General features: G+C 34.3%; 3 protein-coding genes across 3 annotated transcripts; all 3 read right to left on the bottom strand.

Annotated features, from left to right (window-relative positions):
* Positions 1-1,669: 1,669 nt before the first annotated feature.
* LOC135796204 (uncharacterized) lies at positions 1,670-7,784 on the bottom strand. Its single transcript, XM_065308135.1, has 4 exons — positions 7,390-7,784; positions 2,388-2,538; positions 1,923-2,312; positions 1,670-1,866 (listed from the first exon to the last, which is right to left on the bottom strand). The coding sequence occupies exons 1-4, from the start codon at positions 7,605-7,607 to the stop codon at positions 1,747-1,749; spliced, it is 879 nt and encodes a 292-aa protein (XP_065164207.1). The 5' UTR covers positions 7,608-7,784; the 3' UTR covers positions 1,670-1,746.
* Positions 7,717-11,636, bottom strand: LOC135796203 (sodium- and chloride-dependent glycine transporter 1-like). Its single transcript, XM_065308134.1, has 12 exons — positions 11,472-11,636; positions 10,848-10,979; positions 10,605-10,759; positions 10,368-10,441; positions 10,046-10,313; positions 9,654-9,757; positions 9,292-9,529; positions 9,093-9,221; positions 8,835-9,035; positions 8,411-8,581; positions 8,164-8,263; positions 7,717-7,969 (listed from the first exon to the last, which is right to left on the bottom strand). Exons 1-12 carry the CDS (start codon positions 11,617-11,619, stop codon positions 7,869-7,871), a joined length of 1,821 nt encoding a protein of 606 aa, XP_065164206.1. The 5' UTR covers positions 11,620-11,636; the 3' UTR covers positions 7,717-7,868.
* A 328-nt stretch (positions 11,637-11,964) lies between these two features.
* On the bottom strand, positions 11,965-22,530 carry LOC135795614 (uncharacterized). Its single transcript, XM_065307331.1, has 7 exons — positions 22,033-22,530; positions 21,759-21,975; positions 13,393-13,550; positions 13,147-13,323; positions 12,664-13,092; positions 12,309-12,551; positions 11,965-12,252 (listed from the first exon to the last, which is right to left on the bottom strand). The coding sequence occupies exons 1-7, from the start codon at positions 22,471-22,473 to the stop codon at positions 12,076-12,078; spliced, it is 1,842 nt and encodes a 613-aa protein (XP_065163403.1). The 5' UTR covers positions 22,474-22,530; the 3' UTR covers positions 11,965-12,075.
* Positions 22,531-24,588: the final 2,058 nt, after the last annotated feature.

Genomic DNA, 24,588 nt, shown 5'->3' with positions numbered 1-24,588 from the left:
TAAATATTATGAAAACCCTTTAGTTTAATCAGTAGTGCGAGTAAAGATCCAGACTATTCAGTAATAAAACAAGTTGACATGAGATGCGTTTGGATGCCAGTTTGAAGTAATTAAGAAACCACAAATAAAGGATTAATTATTCACTCCATAGTTTTCCAATTGCATTGATTTATTCAATTGATTCGGAATATCGAGAAACGACAAACGCAGATAATGATTTACTGTTCTGTTCTGAAAGAGATGAATTGGCAAACACACATTTAAAAATCATTAAAATGCAAAATTTGTGAATAAAGCTTTAAATATTTCCAGCAACCCTTATTATTCTGAGAAACCGTATACTATTGATAATTTGATATCATCAAATTTCGTAGCAGGAATTTGCGATAAATGGAATTTATGTAATTTATGCATGTAGTTATGTTCATTCTGGAACTCATTTGACGCACATGCGAAAAATTCGTGGGTGGAACTCGTTGAATCATGTATGGTGCAATAAGTAAGTGATTAATAAATTGATCATAAACTAGTATAAAACACCATACAAAGAAATATTATTTAATTAATATAGTTATTACATTTTAAACCTCATTTAAAAACATTGTAAAAGATGCCTTTTGTATAATTTTGTATTTTCATTAAAACGTGGTAGATATAACTCGATTGCACTCTTGAGTAAAACATAACCTCTAAACGCTTTTTGTATAATGCTATTATGTGATGATTAAAAAAAACACTTAACTTTTTAATAATTTGAATAAATCTTAATTAACTTTATGAATATATTTTGTGCATGTAGTAACTACTTTTGGGGACTTTCCACATTGTACGATTCCATGGTGAAAGATTTAATATAGGTACACATTTTATTCTGAAAGATAATTAAACCTATTAAACATAATTATTTTAGTTCAGGATTATGTTTTATAAAAAGTATATTAAAGAAGTAAGCGAGTATTTTAAAAACATTTTATTTTTGTTCTTTTTCTTTTTATTTTTAAAAACATAATCACAAATTGCAATATAATAAAATAGCATTTAACTGCACACTGTTTACAAGTCTACTCCATTCTACGACCATCGAGAGAAATTTCCGTTTTATCACTCCTTGGGGTGTCTTATGCCTTTTCAATATTGGTGCGCTTGTAGAAAAAACAACTTTCCATAAATTTTCTAATCGATTTAATCAAAAAAAGTAGCACACTATAGGAAATGATGCAATTTCAATATGAGAATAATAATAGGTGTGCTTATAATGATTAGATAAAGCAGCATATGTCAAACATCAAATAACAAATTGATCCACATAATCCACAGTTATTTTTGTTTCATTAGATTAAACTGTTTGTTTTTACTCCGTATTCTATATATGGCAACATAGTCGTCATATTTATCTACCAAACACTTGGATAACAAATTGAATAAACTATCATAATGACAGAAATACCAAGAATAAATTGATCCTGGACGAAAATTGAACTCCTTTGATTGTGCATCTCGCTGCGCGTGGATGTCAATTCGATTGATCGTCAACAGATCGTCGTCAGCGTCAACAAAATAAGGCACAAGAACAAACAATCTCGTATAGACGCAATTGATTGATGGATACTTTTTATTCCGTTTGATTGATGGCATAGGAAAAAATTATGCATTTTATACATAAAGATCATTTAAAGATCAACTGCATTGATACTATATTTAATTAAAATTTTTATAATAAAATGTTTAAACTAATCCTACAAAAATTTAATTAACTACAACTTCTGAAACAACACTACCAGCATGAGATACTTCTTCTTCTTCCACTTCATATAAACCAATAATACCTAACACTTCATCAGCAGCATTATACATTTCTTCAACCGTCTAGAAATTAATTATATAATAAAACATGACAAAACTTGTTATAATTATAAAGTTACCTCGCTTGCACGGAGCATTTTAACATCTTCACTCTCATAGTGTAAAGCTTCATACTGTTCTTGTTCTAACATGTATCCATCAGCCAAATTTTCCGATACTTCGGTTGCCAAGAAAAGTTCGGGTGGAATGCATAATCTTTCATTGTTCGGACGTAGGCGATGGCCGCTTTCGATGGATAATCCTGAAGGCGGATCTGGCGTGTCGTCCCAATACAAATATTTTGGTATGAAAGGTCGTAGGACCTTCATCTTTGCGCGACGTTCAGCGAGCACCTTCTTGCAATACTGATCGATCAACATCACAGGATGATTGGCCATTTCAATCGGAGCTTCATCCAAGGGTATTTTACCGTTTAGGACTAGATTTTTCACACGTTCCATTTCCTCCACCTAAAACAATATAAATATAAACTGTGTAAGTAACATGTGATAATTAATAACGGATAATGGAATTATAGAATTAACCTGGCGGAGAGCTATTCGCTTGTTGATGGCTTTTTCATAATCATCCAACATACGGATTTGAAGATAAACCATATAATCGCGGTCGGTAAGACAGACCAGATTAGATCCCATGAGCATTTCCAGTTTATTTCGTACAGGCAACATGCTGAATCTATTAATAATAAAACCAAGAAGTTAAAATAAATGGTTTTTTATACGAAAATTTAAACTTACTAATATTATAAATTGTGAACAGTGTAACATAAAATTTTACAAAGGAATTATTACAGAAAAACGTTTCTTTCACACAGGTTTAAATTTCCCAACAAATTCAATTGACGCTTTCAGGCAGACTAGTCGTTTTCATCGCACAAACACGTGAACTTAAAACATGCATCCACGCCGTTATAATTCGTCAAAGAAAAACCGATTTAATAATACATAGTGTTTCCATAAATTTAATTGTTGTAGTTTATATTGTATACTGTAATAAAAACTATTTATAAACAAGAAAATAAAACAAGAAATTAAAGTAATAAACTAAGTATTTAATTGTCTCACGCGGTGTAAACTGACTTGGAATTTATTTCAAATCATAGTGTGTGTCCTCGTGTCTAGCACGCTCGTCAAGTTCAACTACCCACGATAAATGTTTTGTGCTTTTACGCGATTAATACAATGCCTTAGCTATCGACTTTCTTGCAAACGAGTAAACCGAAGCGGTGGAAACCGCACGCCAAACTGGCTTGATTTCACGATATTATATTCTTGAGAAACGCATACACCCCTACACTAAAGTAGTTGATGTCGGAATGGAAAGTAATAAATTATATTAGTGCACGGCATGATTTTCACGGGGGTTCAAAATATTGCATCGAGATTAAACAGAGTTAAAAAAAACAACTTATATAGATTGTAGATTTGTTTGATTTTGTTTACACCCGGTGTAACGCGTCGAAATTTGTCTAGTTATGACATTATTCTTTAATATATGCACGAAATTGAGGAATAAATGCCAAGTATATTACACCACCCCACAGAGTGCGGAAATTTGTTGCGAAAACAACCGCAGGCCCTGCAGACAGAATGAGTAAGGAGACTTTGAAGCGAAATGGATAATGTACTTAAAGTAATTTATATTCTCACTCACAGGTATAATCCGCATTGTAGTTGTTACACGCGTTTGGGTTTGCATTTTGCTTAATAAACAAAGCTTTGAATCTAAATCCCCTGAATATACATTACGTAAAATAATATCGCGGGTGGTAAATCTTTGAAAGGGTTAAACATTTAATTTAAATTCAATGAAATTGAACTAATGAATTATTATAAATTAATTATGGATCAGTTTTAAATTAAGATTTAAATGAAGACATGGTACACGTCTCTAAAAATAATTTATTTATTCAAAATATTTCTAGGTATACTCGTAAGTGTTTTAATATTTAAATTTTGCTTTATCAACGTTTTATAGTATGTTTTATAAAATGAAAATTTTATTAAAAAAAAGAGTCTGTACTTTCTGCATTTAATGCTCGTGGGAAATCATCGATTTCTTTCACTGTTTGTACCAAAACAAATGCACGACTAGGTCGGCTGGTAAAATAACTCAAGTGTAATGTTCGTTTAATAAGATCCAATAAGTTAAGTCAACTGTTTAGGCTCGAATAAGTTTGCGTTCAATGAGCGTATCAATTCTAAAACAGAAGAAAAATATTTTTATTTTCTCATCAAAATATTTAATATTTATTGTTTATTTCGAAAATATTTTAATATTTCTCTCGTTAATCTGTTTGAAATTTCTATTTCTACAAAATTGGATATTTTTAGTTTTATGAATAGAATTCATGTCATTTGCATGATCAATAAATCGCAATCTGATTGTAATCCAATCAATAAATCAGTTTTCAGTTGAATGTCAACCTACAATTTCTTAAAAAAGAAACCTATTTATATTCCAGCAGCTTAATTATTGGAATAAAAACAAAATATTTATTATTGTAGTATAAATTTTTAAATTTCAAAACATTTGTTATAAAATCAAAATTTGTTTATTAAATCGACAATTATGGATGTGTGTATATGCGCTCTTGAGGGGTGGCTGGAATACCCACCTACTTGGGTGAGAAGTTGGAAATTTTCCAAATTACACACACGCTCGTCGTCAAATTGGATTTTTTTCTGTCGTCGATTATTGCAATCGTGCGCGTAATTCGCGCGTCGATTGATGCGACAACTCATCCGTCATCAGGGGAGCATTGTGGATCTAACCAGCCGAGGCAAACGTCAATACAATAATTGAACCGATTTTGTCGCTTATACTCTCTCACATCTGCACTCGGCAACTCTGGTAACCGACAATCGCCACCAAGAACTTTTCGACAATTTGCGTCATATACGTGCGCAAAACTCCCGGATCGGTTGACGCGCTTTGTATTTGCTTTTTCATTTTGTCCGTCGATCATGTTTTCAGGTTTTAGTGAAACGTCCACAAGCAAGCACAATCATTCGCAGAGTATGCTTATCGAGTATGCGCGTTTGTTTGCCAAATGGTTGATAGGTTGATGCTGATGTATTAATAATAAATTGCGAGCAATTTGTAGTACGCCAACGCGTTTTTACAACGCGTACACAACGATCAAATTGGCACAAGTGTAAAGAAATTCTATTTTAGTTGTATAGAGTAAATCCAGAGTGATGGACATTTTAATTTTTGCTTTATTATATATTTGGTTATGTTTCTTTATACTACGCGTTTGTCATGAAAATGTTGTTGAGGTCAAAGTTAATTTACACATTTTTGTTCTTGTCAGTAAATCGTTAGAATTATGTTTATGTACTGTTTTACACCTCAACGTTTAATAATAATATACATGCGGTGATTCCGTGAATTTAAAGCTTAACAAACGCCCATACATTTCACACCCCCAATGTGGGCATGTCAGCTTTCTTGGAACAGCACATCGTGCGGTACTAAGCGCCCCAACGCATAGGAATCTGAATGCGCCCTGTGGATTAACCAAACAGAGCAGGTTCGGCGAAATATGAATGAAAGCTTCTAACCGGATGCGCAAACATAGTGGATGAAATGAAGCGCAAGGAAAGCGGGGTGTACCAACATGTTGATGTCGAGGTCGAGTCAACGTCGTGTACGTCATCCCCGTTCTCCCTTGAAATACAGGGCCAAAAGTGTTTATACTGCACTGACAAGGGTAGGCATTGATATCATTATCATGCTATCGAAACAATCAAAGGTGCGATTAACTAAAAACCAAGGATTTTTTCTATAGAAAGTTCAAATCTAGAATAAAAATAAACTGAATGTGGAGTGTTTCTTCACATGCAAATATTTTCACTTACTTGCATTCAGGTTTAGAAAAATCTAAAGTTGATAAAAACTTTTTTACTTCGTCTTCATGCATTCGTTCTGAATAGTCTGACACGGAACTGTCACGCCTCATGGAACTTTTCAAAATATGCTCCAAAGCTGGTTTAGTGACTTCTTTGGATGGCATACTTTGAGTTCGCATTAATCCTGCAGCCCAGTCATCCGCTTCATCACGTTTGTCTTTTTCTGATTTTCGACCTTCCACAGAGATTAAAAGCTCTATAGTCTCCCAAAAACTACTTTTGCTGCTTTTGGTAATTGTACTCATTGTAAACGTGGCTGATATTTTTTATTATGTGAAATTTTGTGCTTTTGTAGTTAATTACACTTTACTCAAAGGTTGCTTACACTACACTGAACTGATTGCAACTAGTAAACCTCTTTTATAAACACTTGAACATTTAATTACGTTCTTCTTGCTTCATGATACTTCAACTTTTAACCTTTATTTGCGCCACCGATATTCCCGAATGTACCGATGAGGCGATGTGCGCTTTAATTAGAAATGCACTGATGGATGACGGCCAATCAAATAACGTTAATTAGAACAGTTCAAGTTAATTAAAAGCAGTTCGCATAATGCAAGGGCGTGCAAATTTTTAATTCCGAGTACGTGGGTGCTTAAATGGCGTTTCCATTTAGCGACGGTACAACAAAATCGTTTGATGCACTTTTGACTTGCACGAAAGCGAAGGAAAATCTCATTTAAGGAGAAAACAGTTGCTTGATTGTTTACGTTTTCGCGTCAGGAGATGTACACGCAATTTATTCGGAGTTAAGCAACTACGCTTTACAGAGACGTTGAGAAATACGACTGCAGTGAACTGCAAGAGTGGAATAACTAGAACTCAATATGTACATATGGGACACATGTATGGTATAATTTAGTATGTTTACATATTTGTATTTCGAATGAATTTGCTTGTCTATATTTAGTGCAACGAATTGAGCAAACATTTAGTACCTTGTTGTATACAAAACCGAAAATTGTAAGTGTGTAGAATACGTTCCTAGAGTTTGAACTTGACATACACCTTGAAATTTGTAAACTATTTTATCAGTGATATTTACCGCAATGCCACGATAAATAATTCAAATTCCATTCAAATGTCTAATCTATATACGGTGCATTTAAAATTTTTGCAGAATTTCCAGTTTTATTGATTCTAGTATGGAATAATTATCAGTTACAATTCTTTTTAAAATGCATATCAAATACAAAAAATTACAAATACAAATAACTTACAAATAACTTAATCAGGTATTTTGCAACATTTAATTTTTTTTTTAATTTTTGAAATTTGAATACAGTGAAAAGTACTTTTGCAAAGCAGCTATACTACAACCGTTTGTACATCTGCGGCAGTTGAAACACGCAGGCCTAAAATATTATTAATATTTCAATAGTAAATGATTTTGGCTAGTACTGGTGCTAAGAAGCACGCAGTATGAAAAACTTAAATTTCTTTATTTATGTACGAAAATATGATAATAGCAAATGTAACCATTTACGAATAAAATTAAACTCAAAAAGGTTAACGTTAAAACATGTTTTTGACAAATTGCAATATCTAACCCATTCTACCTTCAATTTGTAACTTGATATATATGAGAGTATCATAATTTGTAGCTTACGCATATTTTATAGGTGGTCGCTCCCACCAAGTGAGCGTTTTCTTCGTAGGAACATTGGGCGGAGGCGCCCCTACAGTTTTCCGACAAACATCTGTAATCGGTCGGGCTTGTCCCACTTTGCTTAGTCGCTTCTTTCGTTTCATATGTATTGATTTTGAGGGTACATGATCTTCAATAGTATTTGTAATTCGCACTCGCCGATCTTCTGCCTCCTCCATAGTGGAATTTTGAATTTAGCACACGCTTAATTTATACACAATACAAAAATGTCTGCTATTTACAATTCATTTAAATATCTACATGAATTTTGCAGTGATTGTGTAAATATTTTGCTATAAATTTTTATATTTTAGCTACTACATGAATGACAATTTTCTGACATACAAAATAATAATGACAAATTTATTAACAGATGTGTATTTATACTCAACAATGAAACAAAAAATAATCTGTATATATGCTGTGTACCTTTTTGGAGTTTAAAGATGTGTAGTATTCGAATTTGTATCATTTGATGATAATAGTAGAAATTTTTTATGAGCGGCATCGTGTTTCGTCTCCTCTAACACGTGGCGCATCTCTGCAAAATGTAAATAATTAAATGTATAGGTACAACAGTAAACAATTTTTCATTAATTAAGGCGAGCCAATTAACATCGCCCTGTGCAAGTAATTAAAATTAACAGGTAAATTATCTTGCCATTTGAGTTATGAAGTCACAATTTCTCTACAAGAGAAAAAAAAACATAGCGAAGACAAAGAAAAACAACTCACTAATTACACGTTTTCTGTAAACCATGTACAACCATTCCTCTCGACTGCAAGCTTGTTTAGGACCCCATTTTTTGCCAGCTCGGACCGCCAATGAAAGCCTCTGCAAATTACGTTTTGCTTTATATTTTTTATACGGAATTCAATTATAGCGCTAAAACCACGGTCACAGCCGCAGTTATAAATCGACCATTTAACGCTAATTTTGTTTTTGTGCGGCTAAAGATTTTCAGCGCGTTATTTGTCTTACCTCACACAAATCGCCTTCACTTTTGTACAGTAATTTGTAACCCATGTAAAAAGGTATACAAAATACCGGTAACGTTGCTGTTGTCCATCCCAATGATTTTGACCATTCGGGATAATTCACCCCGTTGTACGGATCAATTTTACCGTAGGTTATTGTCGTAAAGATGATAATCTGAAATAAAAACTCTAAAAGTTATAAAGCCTCCCACATGTTTTTTCTAGCAAATGCGAGCAAATTGCTTCACCCACGATAGAGCTCAAGCAAAATTTTAAAAATTCAATTAGATTTTTGCAGAGCGACGTTGCAATAAAGCGCGGCGAGGATTTTTTATGGCGTATAATGTTTCATGCTTTGTGCTTTTGTGTAATGTTTATTGGGGTGGCAAGGAAGACGACAATAGCGTGGAGGTCCATCATGTGTTTACCGTTAGTATTATGGGCGCGATGAATCGCCAGCAGAACGGCCACCAGCAGTGCAATTTAGCGCGGTTCATAAACTCGACGTCCCTGGCAAAATTTTTCATTCCGTAAGTCCAACCGACAATGAACAGCTCGCAGAGACTAATTGTCACCAGTGCTAATGACGGTGCGTAGAAATCTAATAATCGAATGTAATACATGCCGCTCTGTAATTAAACAGGCAATTAAACACCAACATACAGCCTACGTAATAAACAACTCACTTCGGTGATAAATATTGTAGAACAGCAACACATCCCGCAGCAGACTATAAAACTAATTATCATTTTGTACTTTCGCAGCTTCACATATTCATCTAACATCGTTGAGATCATGGACTCCAAAGGTACAAACTAAAACAAAACAAAATTTGTGTTTAATGATTTGTCTAATTATGCTTACATTTTAGTAATATAAACGTACACAGCTATCAAGTCCAATCAGAAACAGCATCAGAAAAAACAAGACAGACCAAAATTGTGAGTACGGCAACAAAGCGATGGCTTCTGGGTAGGTGACGAACGCAAGACCGGGCCCACCTGTGGCCACATCCGCAATCGGAAGGCCAGTTTTCTGGCTCATAAAGCCCAGTACCGAAAACACCACAAAGCCGGAAAAAACGCTTGTTATGCCATTGCACAAAGGCACTAAAATTGCATCACTAAAAACACACAAATTAATTAAACAATAACAATTACAAATGTCAGAATTCTGAAGGGTAAAAGAGTGTCTTCGACACTTAAAATAAATTAGTTAAATCATTAATGTAGAGCGTAGAAAATTACTTTTTATTATTATTGCTGAAATGGTTGTAACTGGCCATGTTTATGATACTTCCCCAACCACAACCGACCGAGAAAAATATCTGTACCGCAGCATCTAACCAAACCTAAAACAATAAATAAGCATTAAATAATATAACTTTTTTTATAACGTAGCAGTCATTTTCTAAAACGTAAGAAAGAAAGAAAGTTTAACGTTTTAAAAATCAATATTACACAATTTGCGTGCATAAAATGCTTCTTTCAAAATAATCATATCACAATTCACCACTTATAACAAAACCTCTCAATAACGTTGTAAAATGATCTGTTCCCTGAACTTCTTTGCAAAGAGATTAAACAGTATTTAATTTGTTTATAAATTATAAAATGTTGAAACTCATGTTTCTTCTTACTTGATAATCTGTAATTTTATTCCATTCGGGATAAATATAGAAATATATACCATCGACCGCCCCTGGTAGTGTAATCCCACGTACAAACATGACCACCAATATCAATATTGGGAAAGTCACAGTGACGTACACCACTTTGCCCACCCCTTTAACGCCTTTCATAATGCACAGAAAGATGATAAACCATGTGATGCAATTGAAAATAAACAGCGGCCATATTATCTCACCGGTATTATCAATACTATTTGAAAGGTGGAGAATTTTATTACTGAAAATATATAAATAATAATATTGCAATAACAATTTCCGAAAATATTCTCACTGAAAAAACTCATCTGCTGGTGTTCGGTGCGCAAGAGTTGAAACATGGTTAGACGTGTAGTTGGCGGTGTCCAACTGAAAAGAGAAGAATCGTTTGTACTTGACATACTTTTTTTTCAATTAGACTCAAGCAATTACAAATGAGCTAATTAGTGCGTGTGTCAAGCACACGGGTATGATTTGAATGCAAAATGGACAAGTAGTGCTGGTGTCGCAAAAAATAAACATTAATTATTACTTGCAAACATTCATTAGTATTCCAAGCGTTGCCGCATTTTGTCCACGGCAGTGCGTGGGCGATGCTTTCGTAGATGTAAGACAAAGGATACGATACTATCACGACGTAATAACATGTTGAGATGAAATTTACCACCAAAATTGCATAACCCACTCCTGAAAATAATCGAAGATAAAATCGTGCCATTATGGTTTACATCTACTATTAATACTATACTCGTACATTAAAAATTTTACAACTTACCTTTAAAAAGTGGAGCAATTTTAAAAACAGTTAAGCAAGATGCACTGGAAAATTGTCCCAAACAAGATTCCAAATAGAAAAGTGGAATTCCACATAAAAATAACATCAATAAGTAGGGTAACAAAAATGCACCTAAAAACAAAAATTTTTGATATTCAGGTAAAATGGATGCCATAGGACGTTGTATATTTAATAAGCTCATAGTACCCTTATCATTTTACACGCCACTTATTTTACGTTCAAAGCACAACACATTTCTTGGGAGTTGTAAAGATTTGGCGTGCGTCATTTCGATTAACACACTGCCAACGCATTTTCTCCCTACACGTTCTTTTTCGTCGGCTATTCTTTAAGATTTAAGGCCCGCCACGACCCCGACCGGCACTTACGTTACATGCGTACGTCTACGCTACAAATATTAACACGACACGCTGCCAACTACACAAGCTGTGTGGTTGCGTTACACTACGTACAACAAAGTTCAACGCACATTCCCTTAAGCTAAGCCCAGCTTAGTTTATACTTCATTAAATATCTATATCTAAATATATATGTATAGTAAGATTTTAATGATGTAATTTAAGATGATTGCGTTGATAATGCGATTAAATTGTGAAAAATTACCTCCACCGTTCTTGTAGCACAAATAAGGAAAACGCCACACATTTCCGAGGCCAATGGCGGCACCAATACACGATAACAAATATTCACGCTTGTTGGACCAGTGTCCGCGCGTCCTGTCCGTCTCGAAATGTATTTGAGGCAATTCCATCTTCACGCCAGCGCATAATAACCGACAATAACAATATTAAGCAGTCTCTGGTTTGATTTATAAGTTGCTAACAAGATGATTGCTGTTAAGATTACTATATGTACGAGTATTGTACATGTGTTTGTTTGTACTTATTTACTGGAAAGATATTGTACTAACGGTTTTAAACTTGGATGAGAATGTATTTATTTTACAAGTGTACACGCAACTTTTTTTTGCGAAAATTTTATTTTAATTTTTTATTACGTTGCTAATGATTTAAAATTACTTTAATATGAATACTGACAACAGGACAGACTTGTTTGTAAATTTACTATTGTAATTAGATATTGAGGACTAATCAAACTTGTTCAATAGAATCTTTGTTTCCTTCGATACATGTTTTCTACATACACTCACAATTTACATTTTGTATGAGTAATAATTTACGTCTTCTGTGCGAGTTGAATAAATGTGTCAAGATTGATAATAATTTCGTTGCAGACCAAAACCAACTTGAATAGTAAATACTTTCGGAACTGGTTGTTTCACTTGTTGCTGCAGTAATGTTGTCGGTGATGATGCATCTGGTGCAGTTTCGTTTTCTATTTTCCTTTTGCTTTCTTTTTGCGGGTTCTCCGAATAATTTATTAACTAAAATAAGCGGTTATTTATTTGTAAGTTTTTAAATCCTATTTAATTAAATTTACTCTTAGGCTTCCTTCAACAAATTGTGCTTTATTTTCAAACTGTTCTTGGTCAGCCCAAATGTAATCTATAGTTTTATCACTCCAATTGATACTATGCAGTTCACAATCAAATTGTGCCAACGTTATTTTTTTAATAATTGTTTCTTTAGGTTCTTGAATAATTTCAGTTGACGTTGATGTCCGTTTTACCGGAGATTTATTTTTGTTTTTGTTCGGTTTCTTTGGTTTTTCAGCTGGACGAACCTAAAAGATATAAATTGTTGAAGATTTTGAAAGGTTTTACTATAGTAAACTAATTTGCGTTCAATTGTGGCGAATTTAAAACACCCACGCAATGAGATTGAGCATATTTCACCTCTAAGTAAATCAACTTCACGCATACGATACTCCGCATCGTGTCCCTGATATCAACGAAATTCCGTTCGGCTGATTTGATTACGAGCGCCTCTTCGGGCAATTGCATTATCTTATCCCATGCAAACCGAGCCGTCTTGAACGTAGTGTCTACCACGTGCCGTTTGCACTCGTCGGCGTACTCGTCCTGTCTATTATAAGGACTACTCGACGGTATGCCCTTTTTGCTCGTGACGCCGCTCTTCGTTTTAGTTGCAATTGTTCTCTTCCCTGTCATCGATGAGTCCGCTCTCTTCTCTTTTACTTTTTTTGAAAGTTGGGTTTCCACGCTTTTTACAACCTCAATATCACCATTTTTATTTTTTACTTCAATTACGTCTTCTAACAATGGCATTTCTACCGAAAAATAAAACCATTTCTCGACGCTTTTCTAAAAATTATTTTGTTTATTTGGATTGTTATTCAATCAATAATAATAGCGTACTTCTTTAGTTGGTTTCGGACAGTTCATAATTCTATGACAGGTAAATGTAATTCCTGCATCTATTGGTAGTTTTTTCTCATCGGGCACAATTCGGTCTTTATCCAGGATTTCGGTCAAATCCAATTGAACCAACCATGGAATGCGCCTCAATATTTCGTCCTTGTAACTACTGGTAACCTACAAAAATACAGTTTGCTACTATACACAGAATACTACTAACATATTGATTAAATCGGAATTACAAACCGAGCAAGGGTTTCCCTGCAACTGAAGACACATAAGTTGTTTAAGTTCGGCAAGAGTTTGCAGTAACTCGTCCAATTCATAGATGTCGTTTTCGGACAAATCTAGACTCTGCAAGTAGTGAAACTTGTTTGGTTTCCCCAACAGATGGAGATGACTATCTAAAATGTAACAAAAATACACTGCGTTAATAATTTTTTTCAAACCTTGTTTGTCAAATGTTTCTGCTCTCACTCTACCACTAAAATTGCAGTAGTTTTTATAATAGTGTTCACCTTGGAAGAATAAAGCTATTACAGGCAAATTATTTGATGCAAACTATTAAATGCGGTGTTTATTGAAGTTTGTACAGAAATTGAAGCGCTGAAATACGAAAACGAGCGACGCACGCCGTGGCGACATAGTGGGGAAAATAAATTGCACCCGCCTCGATTTAATTAACGGGGAGAGAAATAAGAAATTACTCCGTTAATTAAATTGAAACGCTAAATAAGAAAGATATACTACAAATGAAATTGTTCCGTCCGTTTATGTAATTAGAGTCGGCATAAGGACGAGCCTGGCAATCGCGAGGAGCGCGCGCTAGGCTACGGCTAGGAGTCGCTGGGCGAAGGAAAGAAAAAAAATGATAAAGTGGCGGACGAATTATACCTATTAAACTTTCTTTTAATTAAGATTTTTGCTGAATGACATTGTTCCGTCGTTTTCTCAACTTTGTATACGTGCCATTTTAAAATATTTTTAATTAGAGGCAGAAAATCTTTACTATTTTACAAAAAATTAAAAATATATGCTTTTGAAGTCATAAATCTTAATATGTTGAGGAATACATGAATATTTATGCGGTATGTAAGTTATAAAATCGATGACTTTTCTTCAAGAAGTTTTTGAATGCAAGATGTTTTTGTTTTCGTATTGCGTCACTTTCTGATTCTTTCGATATTACACGCAATGAAGTCACCATATTATCGACAGTCCTGACGCTGCCTTCACTGGTAAAACAATTGTCGATTCGTTAATAAACTGAGTGCAAATAGACTAAAAATTCCCTCAATATAAAAATCCATTTATAACTATAAAATACCACTATATTTTTAGCCAAATTTTAGCGTGTCTATTTAATTTAATATACCTTTTGATTTAAAATTTACCAAAAACTTGTTAAAAACCATATTTAAAATTAAACTAACTTTTACTTATTTTAAATATATTCATAGGTATACACTTATTATACCTATACCTATCTTAATCCTTATATTTTATATTTTAACCCTAAGATCTCACACAATTTGTATTAAGAAAGTGAATCAGCGTTTTAAATAAGTTTAAATAATGTTGATGTAACTATGTTTGTAGGCACTTTGTAAGCATTCAGATAAAACGTTTCAAATAAAAGATGTTTTTATTCAGAAAGATTGAAATGTCAGACATATAGAAATGATTTTCTCCATCATGGTGTCAACTTGAAGTTTTTTTTGGAACAAACAGTATACTCGTACATGTGGGGTGGGGTGTCGCGTGCATTATTAACATGTCCGCACTGGGACCATGCCGGCCACGACGAGCGTGCTCGCATGCCCACTAGCAGGAGCGATGGTTCCACGCTATTGCCCCGCACCGCACTCCGTCGTGGGGAAAATTACCCCTTATGAAATTTTCACTCTTTAGATATAAACGGCTCTGACATGCATACACAGACCACATATACCTACGCGACGGAGTGGCACGCGAGCACCATCGCTACACCGAAAAACGGCCACACAGCGAAAAAGAAACACTCACGAACACTCACCAACATAAGAGCGGAAAAAAAGAAAAGCGGAACGTTAACAGTCGGACCGAACGGAAGATACTCGCCCAACCACACGCAGGCAAAGAAGCACATATAAAATATATATAAATAAAATATGCATCAGCCGGACTGACCGGGCATTCATTCGTATGGAGGTACACTTGGCTCAAGTACGCACGAGGGGCAACAAAAGACCGAACACAATTTTATTATTTATCTATTGTAATTGTTGCAGAAACTAAGTGCCTGAATTATTTATTGTCTTTGCTATATCATGAAATGGACTTCCCATGCTTACTTCTTTGAAACGTTTTCACATTAAACAAAAAATAATATAATCTAAATTACCAAAAAGTAAAAGTTTTTCACCTGTATTGGTTACATAAATAATTGTAGGGGAAATGTGTTAACAAATCAATATTAGTTTAATATACTATACGGAAGCCGTATATGTCCCTATATTTGAAAGCACTCAAATCTCTAATTACGCAAGCATTCGAATGTGTAATCAAAAAGCTCACGCTTGTCCTGGTGCAGATGTACACACACATTAAACAGCCGAATGATATTAGTCGAATAATTCATAAGTTTAATTGAATTAATCGCGGAGGATGAGTTTAGGCATTAAAACTATATAATCATTGTAGTAACGTTGCGGTCAACCACCGTTTACAATATTCACGTTGTGCAAATATACAGGTACAATATCACATGAATGACCATTTCATATGAAGGTTTTTGAATTATAGCGGTGTACAACTAAATTTGCTTCATGTCATGCATCCATCGCATTTAACATAATGTACACATTGTTAAACGCATGCATTAGGTTATTAAATTATTCAATCCATGTTATTCAATCCTGTATTAGTTAGGTATATTTGTTTCTTACTCTCCGTAAATATATTTAACTTATTTTATTGTATTACAGCATCGATTGTCGAATTTTATATATTTTATTGGCCGCAAGATAACTTTACGATTAGCTTATTTATACGACACTTTTTTATGATTGATTTTAAGCACAGCAAAAATAAAAGCATGTACTTGGCCGTTTATTTCTTGTAAAAAGATCTTAATAAGTAAACATAACCAGGTTCCATTAGTGCTCTGCTTAAAGTTTCATAAAGGATATATTTTAGAAACTTTTAAGGAATTTTAGCAACGGTCTTTATGTTTATTAGAAAATATGCTTTTAATCTTTCTTCAAATGAGAAAAAGAATATATTATTTATATTGAAGATCATATTGGTATGCGCAGAACATATTTTAACGCAATTTAATTGAGATATTTACAAGTATTTACTATGCATAAATGTTTTTTCTAAAGATATTTAAACGAACTATCTGTAATTATAACCAGATATATTTGACCATTGTTGTAAAATTTAAAAATTTGGTTTGAATGCGCATATATTTCTTAAATTCAATGTATTTTTCTTTCCGAACCAAATGTATGGTTATAAAGCACATTGAAATTATTTATGATAAAAAAATATACGCGAGCATAATTTTCGTGTTAATATTTCATGAGTTTGAGACTACCCCAGCGACATTTCAAATACGAGCGTTGTAAATAATTAATGAACGCGATACACAAAATAAACAGTAAGGCCAATTAATATCAGTTTACACGCGATCTCGACGAATAAACCGGCAACAAATATTCACTTTTACACATCCACCCATAAACACACTCGTTGTGCGCCTATTATTAAAGCAAGAATATCAAATTATTGTAGGTATACGTACACGTTCGTGCAGACAGAGCTTTTTGCCATTCTAACAAATAATACACGCGTCTATTTAGGGCTTAATTAAATATTGGCTAATCGAACATAATAAATGCATTGTTTATTGTTCCGCTATATTTAGAAATATTATGCTGTCGTAATTTGTGTTTCTGAATATATTGTGGTATCAAATATATACCTACCTAATAGTATTGAATTTTCAACCGAATAAATTATGCAGACATTACAATTGTGTCAAAGTATAATTTCTCACTGCGACTTTTGACTTGTAGAACAAACATTAAAAATTTACACTAAGTAAGTAAAATAAAGCGTTGTGTACTGTAAGTTATCGAACAAAACGAGAACGGAAAAGCTTTAATGGAGGATAATTTGAGTTTAAAGTGTAATAAACTATTGATTGATCAGTAAATTTCTCGTCTACAGTCTGTATATTTCCAACACACTTCAATATAGTACCTTTATGGTTAACACAGTATATATCAACAAAAATAATAAATAATATATGTATTACAATATTATTTATGTAATTCGTATTTAGAAATTGAAATTATTAATTTTAAAATAAATTACTCGTAGGTACCAATTTTATCAGTTATTTTAAAACTTCAAATTCAATTACTTTGATAATTACTACTGAAAAATATTTGCTCGTTTAGAATTTCACGATTGATGTTGCAGGAATGTCACGGATACGTCCTGAATCATTGCATATTTAATAATAATAATAACGGCGCTTTTTGTGGGGTATGTCGGTCGTTTAGACATAATCATTAATCAAAGAGCGTTCAAGCGCTCAGCGGCGATCAGCCGCATTCAACCGCTTGCGCATGTTCCAGAATGCGAAAGTGAGAACAATGCCAGTGGTATGATTATGACCGAAAACGAAGTGTACACATGCAACGTACTTAGCGTCAGCGCACCCATTGGTGGACGAACGTCATTGTTAGCGCCGAAAACCGGACAGCAGGACAGACGTCATTCGAGTGACGTGAAGGATTTATTACTCTTTAAATTTAAACTGCGCAAAGAGGCCCGCCATTATAAATATTCGCGTGTGTCGGTTTGTTCGAGTGACAAAAACAACTTTTTTGATCGCATCACAGCCAACAGCCTCTGACAGTGATGACCGGCAAGACAAATTAGCGTTCTTTCCTTCGTTTTTAATTAATTTTTTCTAGCGCATTTGCAACGCATGTTAGTGGAATGGGTTGGCCAGTTTTTATTGTGAGGGAATTGAATTGTGTAAAAATAAATAACAAAACCATAATATGTCCCACCAAAGCTTGTTGAATTGCGTTAAGTCATGTTACCTTGCATTATACGTATTTAATATTTTAAAATATAAGTAAATTTTCTAAATATATCTATGCATATTTCTGTCATATCAGACATATGTTGAAATTTCTATAGAAAATGTTACTACACGTAAAAGCAATTTTGTGTTCTATAATTGGCATATCAATGTTGTCAACAAATCGACAAAGATCACTGATTTATCACCTCGAAGAATGTTTCATGATGCCAACATGGCAATGGCCGTTAATCAGCCAACCAACTCTACCTGCAATACATTATCACTCTACTGCGGAAAATACAACTGGTCTTCTCTTGTCTAATATAACTAAAGTAATTGCAAACTTCCAGCTATGCATACTTATCACAATTCATCATATACAATTAAATATGATATTTTAAATATATTTTATAACAAGTTTTAAGACAGGTAATAATACTCCAGACATGATTCTGTTTTAGTGGTTAAAAATATTTAAAAAAAAACAAAATTAATTGCCAATTTGAATTATGATTGTAATATTTTAACTCAATCCATATTAAGGTGTGGACAATTCTTGTATTAACAAGAACATCAACACTTTTGAACGAATTTGTCCATTAAACACGACACAACGTTATTTGATTGTTGTAATTGTAAGTGCATTGAACACATTGAGCATTGACATTCGAGCGTTGAGAGAATAGATTGAATAGACGGGCGTAGCAGATGCTATAGGGCCTCGTGTTACCGGAGACGTTGTACATGTCGTTAATCGGGTTCGCTGCGGCGTTCAACCGCGTTTTCGATTCGATTATGACTTGTTAGCCTTAGCACACCACGCGTTGAGCTTCACCAATAGTCTTAATAATGGCAATGATGGCAATTCCGTCCAGCCTCGACAATGGTTCTTGCAAATTTGTTAGCACAGTATGTGTCAATGCTCGTGGCAGGGAATTACAAGCGCTTAAGAAAATAGAGAATTCTATTTTGCACGTGCAAGTCACTAAGTCATATCGTAGATTTAAGTTTTAAAGCTAATAAAACAATATGCAGAGGTGTGAAGATGATTGAGTTTTAATTTAATGTTGAACATTAAAACGCAGGGGTAACAATCAACTAAAGTTGATGATTTCTAATATTGGATCTTCTCATGTTTAAGTAAATGTCACTTCTCCACTTTAAATTACATATTGCTTAGATTTAATTTAATACCACTTCATTGTGGGTTGCACTCAAATCGAAAAACCACCCACTCTTCAATACGTTCAACTCGGCGCAGTCATTGTGGTCACATTTTATGTAAACAAAAAATAAGGTCGCAAAAACATTCGAAAACATATTTCCGTCTCCCATTCGCGTTTCATCACTTTATTATTCTTTTTAATTACCCGTTGCCTGTGCCCATATATCATGAGCTTAATTAAAATTAAAATTCATATTCTCGATGTCCTAGCATCGTCATAACATAAAATAAAATTAATGCGCGCCCATTATACGCTTTTTTAAGCGTGCATCAGGGCACGTTTTCATTAATTTTTCGGTCGCCCATAATATAATACATATAATTTTTTATTTTATCTCGCTTGCACTACGACGAAAGGTGGCGTGTCGTTACTGCAGCGATACTAAACACCTAAACGACATTAATAGGTCGCAACACCGGTGGCGTACGACCAGCATCGTAATTGTAAATTATGATTAATAATTACACAAAATTTTGCGTCCATTTGCGTATGCGAACGAGGGGACAAAAGTCTTGCGTCGTCGGGGTCGCCAGTGTCCACTCATTTTCCTCCCTCGTGATAAAAACAAGCGTACCCAAAAGTACAATGCCATTGCTACTCCTGATTGTCAGTTAAAATTAAAATGAATGCCTAGAATTTAATTATTTTGAGTAAATATTTTGAAAAAATGGACATATTCAAAATGATTGTGATTTTGATGCAAAATAAGATAATAAGCGTTAATTTTCGGTGTGAAAAAATTAAAATTACGAGCGAACATTTTTCTTTATTCCATTTCGGTGTCATATTCATAAAGCTTTCGAGCATTAATTACGTTTCAGAGGGAACTATGCTTTACGGTTACACTCTTTTTGACGCCCACGGCTGTCCCAGGTAGGACACATACATGTGCTGACAATGCGAAGAGTGTTTTGATGCGCGACGTTATTTTCAATGGTGGACCATTTTGAATGTGGCAAAATGCACCGTAAATAGAAGGAAAAATGTAATAATGTATTGAATTAATGGCTTGAATGATACAATATTGCCTACTGCGTTTTGTATGGTCTCATATAGTCACAAACCATGATAAAAAAAAGCGGACAAAAAGGAAAAAGTAATAATGCAACGTGTGTTCTGCATTGCACGGGTAAAGTTCACTTTCCAGATATTTTTCCGTCAATAATTTGCAAAAAGGTAAAAATATAATTAGATTCTAGTTTGAACACATATTTGATTTTCTCATTTGTTTTATGCAACAATCACCATTAAAAGAAATACTACTTCGATGTCGTCACAGGCAAAAAATTTAATTAACTCGTCTAATTAAGTTACTTTTAATTAATTTTTTATTTCTTTGTTTTTATGTGCGCATTCTTTTGGTTTTTAATTGCGCAGTTTAAAAACTCAGCATTATACATATTATGCTATTTAGGCGTTTTAAAATTTTGAATATAAAAAAATATATAGCTCAAAATTATCCTCATTCGTTCCGCACATTAAAAGTAAAAATTGACATTCAGAAAACAGAAACCAGCGCACGCCGACTATAATGGCGTCAGCGCACATTCGCGAAATAAGAGATAATAGGAGTATATCGTTGATTTTGGACTAATGAAAATGAGTGAGATGATAGTGTGATGTGATGTGTTGCGGGCTGAAAGCCTCTCCGAGCGAACGGGCTGCCAAGAGGAGGAAAATGTATGCACGCGACAAGTATGTGTGTCGTGCTGAGGGCGGCGAGCGGCGACGGCATTGTGTTTGCACCCGTCGGTCGGGCGGCGGTTCTATGCGATCGCCGTTGCAGCGAGCGCTCCGCGTGTGGCGCGGTACAGGGTTTTCATTTCAAAATGGCAATGATTCATCCCTCTTCATCGTCATTACTCATCATTCCTCAATTAGGTAAATTAGTTGTTGCCGTCTGAGCACCACTCCAATCCATTACCGATTCGAAAACCTGCTACATGTACCCGCGTGAAGACTATATCAAATCTGCAAACTGCGAACGCCTCGAAACACTTACAGATAGCAACTCCTTTGGAAATAACCACAAATGGGAATGGGATATTTGATTAGGAGCTGATTAAAGTATATTGCAGAATATTCTAATGAATGAGTGAGAAATTACGTATAGTGATATGTGTTATATGTATTTTGTTTGGTTTTCACTGCCGGGTGGGATTTTATTAGATAAATTGGAATCTATTACTTTTGGGAATAATTCGTTTTACTCATTTAGTTCGCTACGCACTGCTCCCTAATACTAGCAACCCTTCTTATTTTTGAAACAAGCTATTCATTAAAAGCGTATAATCACATACCATTTGTTAACCAATTTCTTCTCAAACCAATATGTATCAACCCCTTAGGTCCTCTAGTAGCAAAATTATTAATAAATTCAATTTGATTGGCAAACAATTCGATGTATTCTAATGACTTGGGCAAACAACATCCGGGAATATCCGTTAACCAATTACCACAGAGAATTAACACTTTCAGGTGGTGAAATTTTAATAATTGGTCATCAATAAACGTCAGCTGCAAATTTTGTACCTTTGGTCTTGTGGAATTAATACGTTTTAATTGTGCACTTACCGGAGTATCGCAGAATCTTAACGCGTAGACGTTATCGTACAAAAAGTCATAATCGATGACTTCCTGTTCGTCAACCGCTCTTTCGAGTAATTTCCGCAAGTCGGGTGTAAAGTTATTATTGCATTCTAATTGCGTCAACTCATTCTCCGAGTATGTTTTCAAGTCATAATCTAACATCGCTAATTTACTGTCATTCATAAAATAATCTTGAATTTCATTTTTGTTGTGCGAATGTAGAAATATTCCAAATAGTGATCGTTTGAATTTTGTTTCACAGAGTAACTTAAAGGGTACTTGCCGGTGCTTGAAGAAATCTTTTACATGCTTGGGTCTGTCTTTTAATAATTGCTCTTCAGTGGACCATTTTAATGTTAAGAATCTTTGTGTTCGAATTTCTTGGACTTTGTATGGGTCAGTAATTACTTCGTATTCTGGAGTCATTTTTAAATTCTATTATGACATAGTGCAAATTTTCATAATGTCAAATATGTCATATTTAAGGTGACTAGTAATAAACAACTAAACTTTTTTATTAAATAATGTTTTTTTGTCTATTTTTCAAATTATCATACCATTGCTATTAGTTGCAAATGATCACATGTAGAAAAGATTAGATTAGAATTGTTGTAGCAAAGGAAACATTACGCTCGACGATAAATCTTGCTGATTCACCGCAATTCATCGCATGGAAACTGTTCCGTTGTCACATTTACACATCTTTACTTAATGCTAAAAAAGCATGGCTGAATGGGGCTTCTCAACGAGGGATGAGCATCCCAAACTCTCCGCATGCGATAAAATAAAGTCCTCCTCGGCCAATGGGTGGATTAGTCCAGGCGAATTAAAGGCCGCAATAAAACTGGCAAACGCCAACCAGTCGAACGGACCAAAGATTAGAAGATTTTCGAAATAAAAAAGCGTATAGAAACCGATGCTGACTTAAAAGAAGTGGGGAAGCGATGAAAGGATATGTAACACGCAGCGAGGGCGAGTGGACAGAAAGAATGGAAATGCTCACTGGTGACAATAGTTACGAGGAGCTTTACTGGTCATTACAAAACGCTTTGTTCAGCAACTATCTGCCAAACTGGATAGTTGCGGGTAACAAAAAAAACATTGGTTCGCCAAAAAGATCGCTAATACAGTGACGTCTCAGGGAAAACAAAATTTAAATAATGGTTTTTGTATATAATTTTTAGTGCCTTTGGTAGAATCTGAATCAACATTAAACCACTATATAATTTAAGTAAGTAAATAAGTACGTACCATGCAAGGTTACATTTGTATTGTGATTGGGGTTATATTACCCAATTCGCAAAGATCACATTCGAGTTGATTTTGATGCAAGATAGAAAACTCTATTCGAAGTATTTGAACTGGAGTATATATTGGGTGATTTTTCGTGGTGACTTTTTAGTGGTGGAGCGTTTTTTCTTCTCCTGATTTCTGATAACGAATAGTTCGGAAATTCGTTAGTGTTACTCAATATGGGCGGAGTCTGTAAACGATCTTAGATCCGATCAACGTTGCCATCTAAGCTCGCTTTTCGCATGGAAAGCGAAAGAACTGAAACTTTGCTTTTTTAGATGTATGCAAACCAATTTATTTTGATGAAATGGAATACAGAATGATAGCATTAAAATTGAATATTTGCATGTTTTATTTTGGGAATGCACCTAACACATGGTAACATTGTATAGGTAAGTTTTAATGCTTTCAATTGTAGATCATAGTGCTGGTTATTATATTGATATGAATATGTATGATGTGAATGCCGAAAGTAAGTGACCGTGCACCGTTTGAACAACAACAGGATATGCAGATATAATAAAGCGTTTTCATGTTATTGATTTTAATTTCATTACGTTAGTAGGTACACCTGTAACTGCCAGACTAAGCCAATTAATTAACTTTTACACACCCATGAACATGCTGCAAGTAATTGTAATTGGCAAAGGTGATGTACATGTGCCGAAACACATGCGTGCATGTACCTAGGCTGCGGAAATATCCGAGTGAGTTTTATTGCCGCAAGCAATTTTTTAATTTACAACAATGCCTTGATACAATCGCGCAACGAAGGTACAAGTAATAAATTAATACGTCAACTCTAGCTACCTGCTTGATTGTTTGCATTACGAAATGTTTATCAATATGGAAACATTTATTCCTTTCATGCATTTTGCATTTGATCGCTTCCAATCTGTAATTGAAATTTAATACGTCCAGCAGTAAATTACTTATTCCTATTACTTATCACATCTGGAATGCATTTATTAATGTATTAAGCAAGATGCAAATTTCATTATTTGTTGGTGGTAACGCTTCAGAAAATATATGTTTTGTTCGTAGTATCAGCACCAATTACGCGCGGATATTTTTAAATCAAAATGAACAGCATTGTGTGCGAGTGTACGGTGCGCAACACGGAGGCGTTTAGATGTAAAATTTATTTTAATTGAACGCAGTATAATTCACTTTTTAATTGGCAATATGATGACAATTTCAACATATCGCCCGGCGCGCCGCACATGAAATTAAAACCGGTGATTGTAT

Source organism: Atheta coriaria, unplaced genomic scaffold (assembly GCF_025399875.1).
Source record: "Atheta coriaria isolate IRGN ID8LTWV9N9 unplaced genomic scaffold, Caltech_Dcor_3.1 hic_scaffold_7_pilon, whole genome shotgun sequence".
NCBI lineage: Eukaryota > Metazoa > Arthropoda > Insecta > Coleoptera > Staphylinidae > Dalotia > Dalotia coriaria.
The sequence above is the reverse complement of the archived record's forward strand: the minus strand, read 5'-3'. Positions and strand labels throughout refer to the sequence as shown.

Excerpts from the sequence above, each read along its gene's own strand:
- LOC135796204 (XM_065308135.1), bottom strand. The coding sequence starts at position 7,607 with ATGGAGGAGGCAGAAGATCGGCGAGTGCGAATTACAAATACTATTGAA. Across the intron at positions 2,313-2,387 it reads AGCGAATAGCTCTCCGCCAG|GTGGAGGAAATGGAACGTGT; the intron begins GTTAATTCTATA and ends ATATTGTTTTAG. Across the intron at positions 1,867-1,922 it reads AAATGCTCCGTGCAAGCGAG|ACGGTTGAAGAAATGTATAA; the intron begins GTAACTTTATAA and ends ATTAATTTCTAG.
- LOC135796203 (XM_065308134.1), bottom strand. The coding sequence starts at position 11,619 with ATGGAATTGCCTCAAATACATTTCGAGACGGACAGGACGCGCGGACAC. Across the intron at positions 10,980-11,471 it reads GTGCTACAAGAACGGTGGAG|GTGCATTTTTGTTACCCTAC; the intron begins GTAATTTTTCAC and ends TTTTGTTTTTAG. Across the intron at positions 10,314-10,367 it reads CCAGCAGATGAGTTTTTTCA|TAATAAAATTCTCCACCTTT; the intron begins GTGAGAATATTT and ends ATATATTTTCAG.
- LOC135795614 (XM_065307331.1), bottom strand. The coding sequence starts at position 22,473 with ATGACTCCAGAATACGAAGTAATTACTGACCCATACAAAGTCCAAGAA. Across the intron at positions 13,324-13,392 it reads TGCAGGGAAACCCTTGCTCG|GTTACCAGTAGTTACAAGGA; the intron begins GTTTGTAATTCC and ends GTATTTTTGTAG. Across the intron at positions 13,093-13,146 it reads GTCCGAAACCAACTAAAGAA|AAAAGCGTCGAGAAATGGTT; the intron begins GTACGCTATTAT and ends AATAATTTTTAG.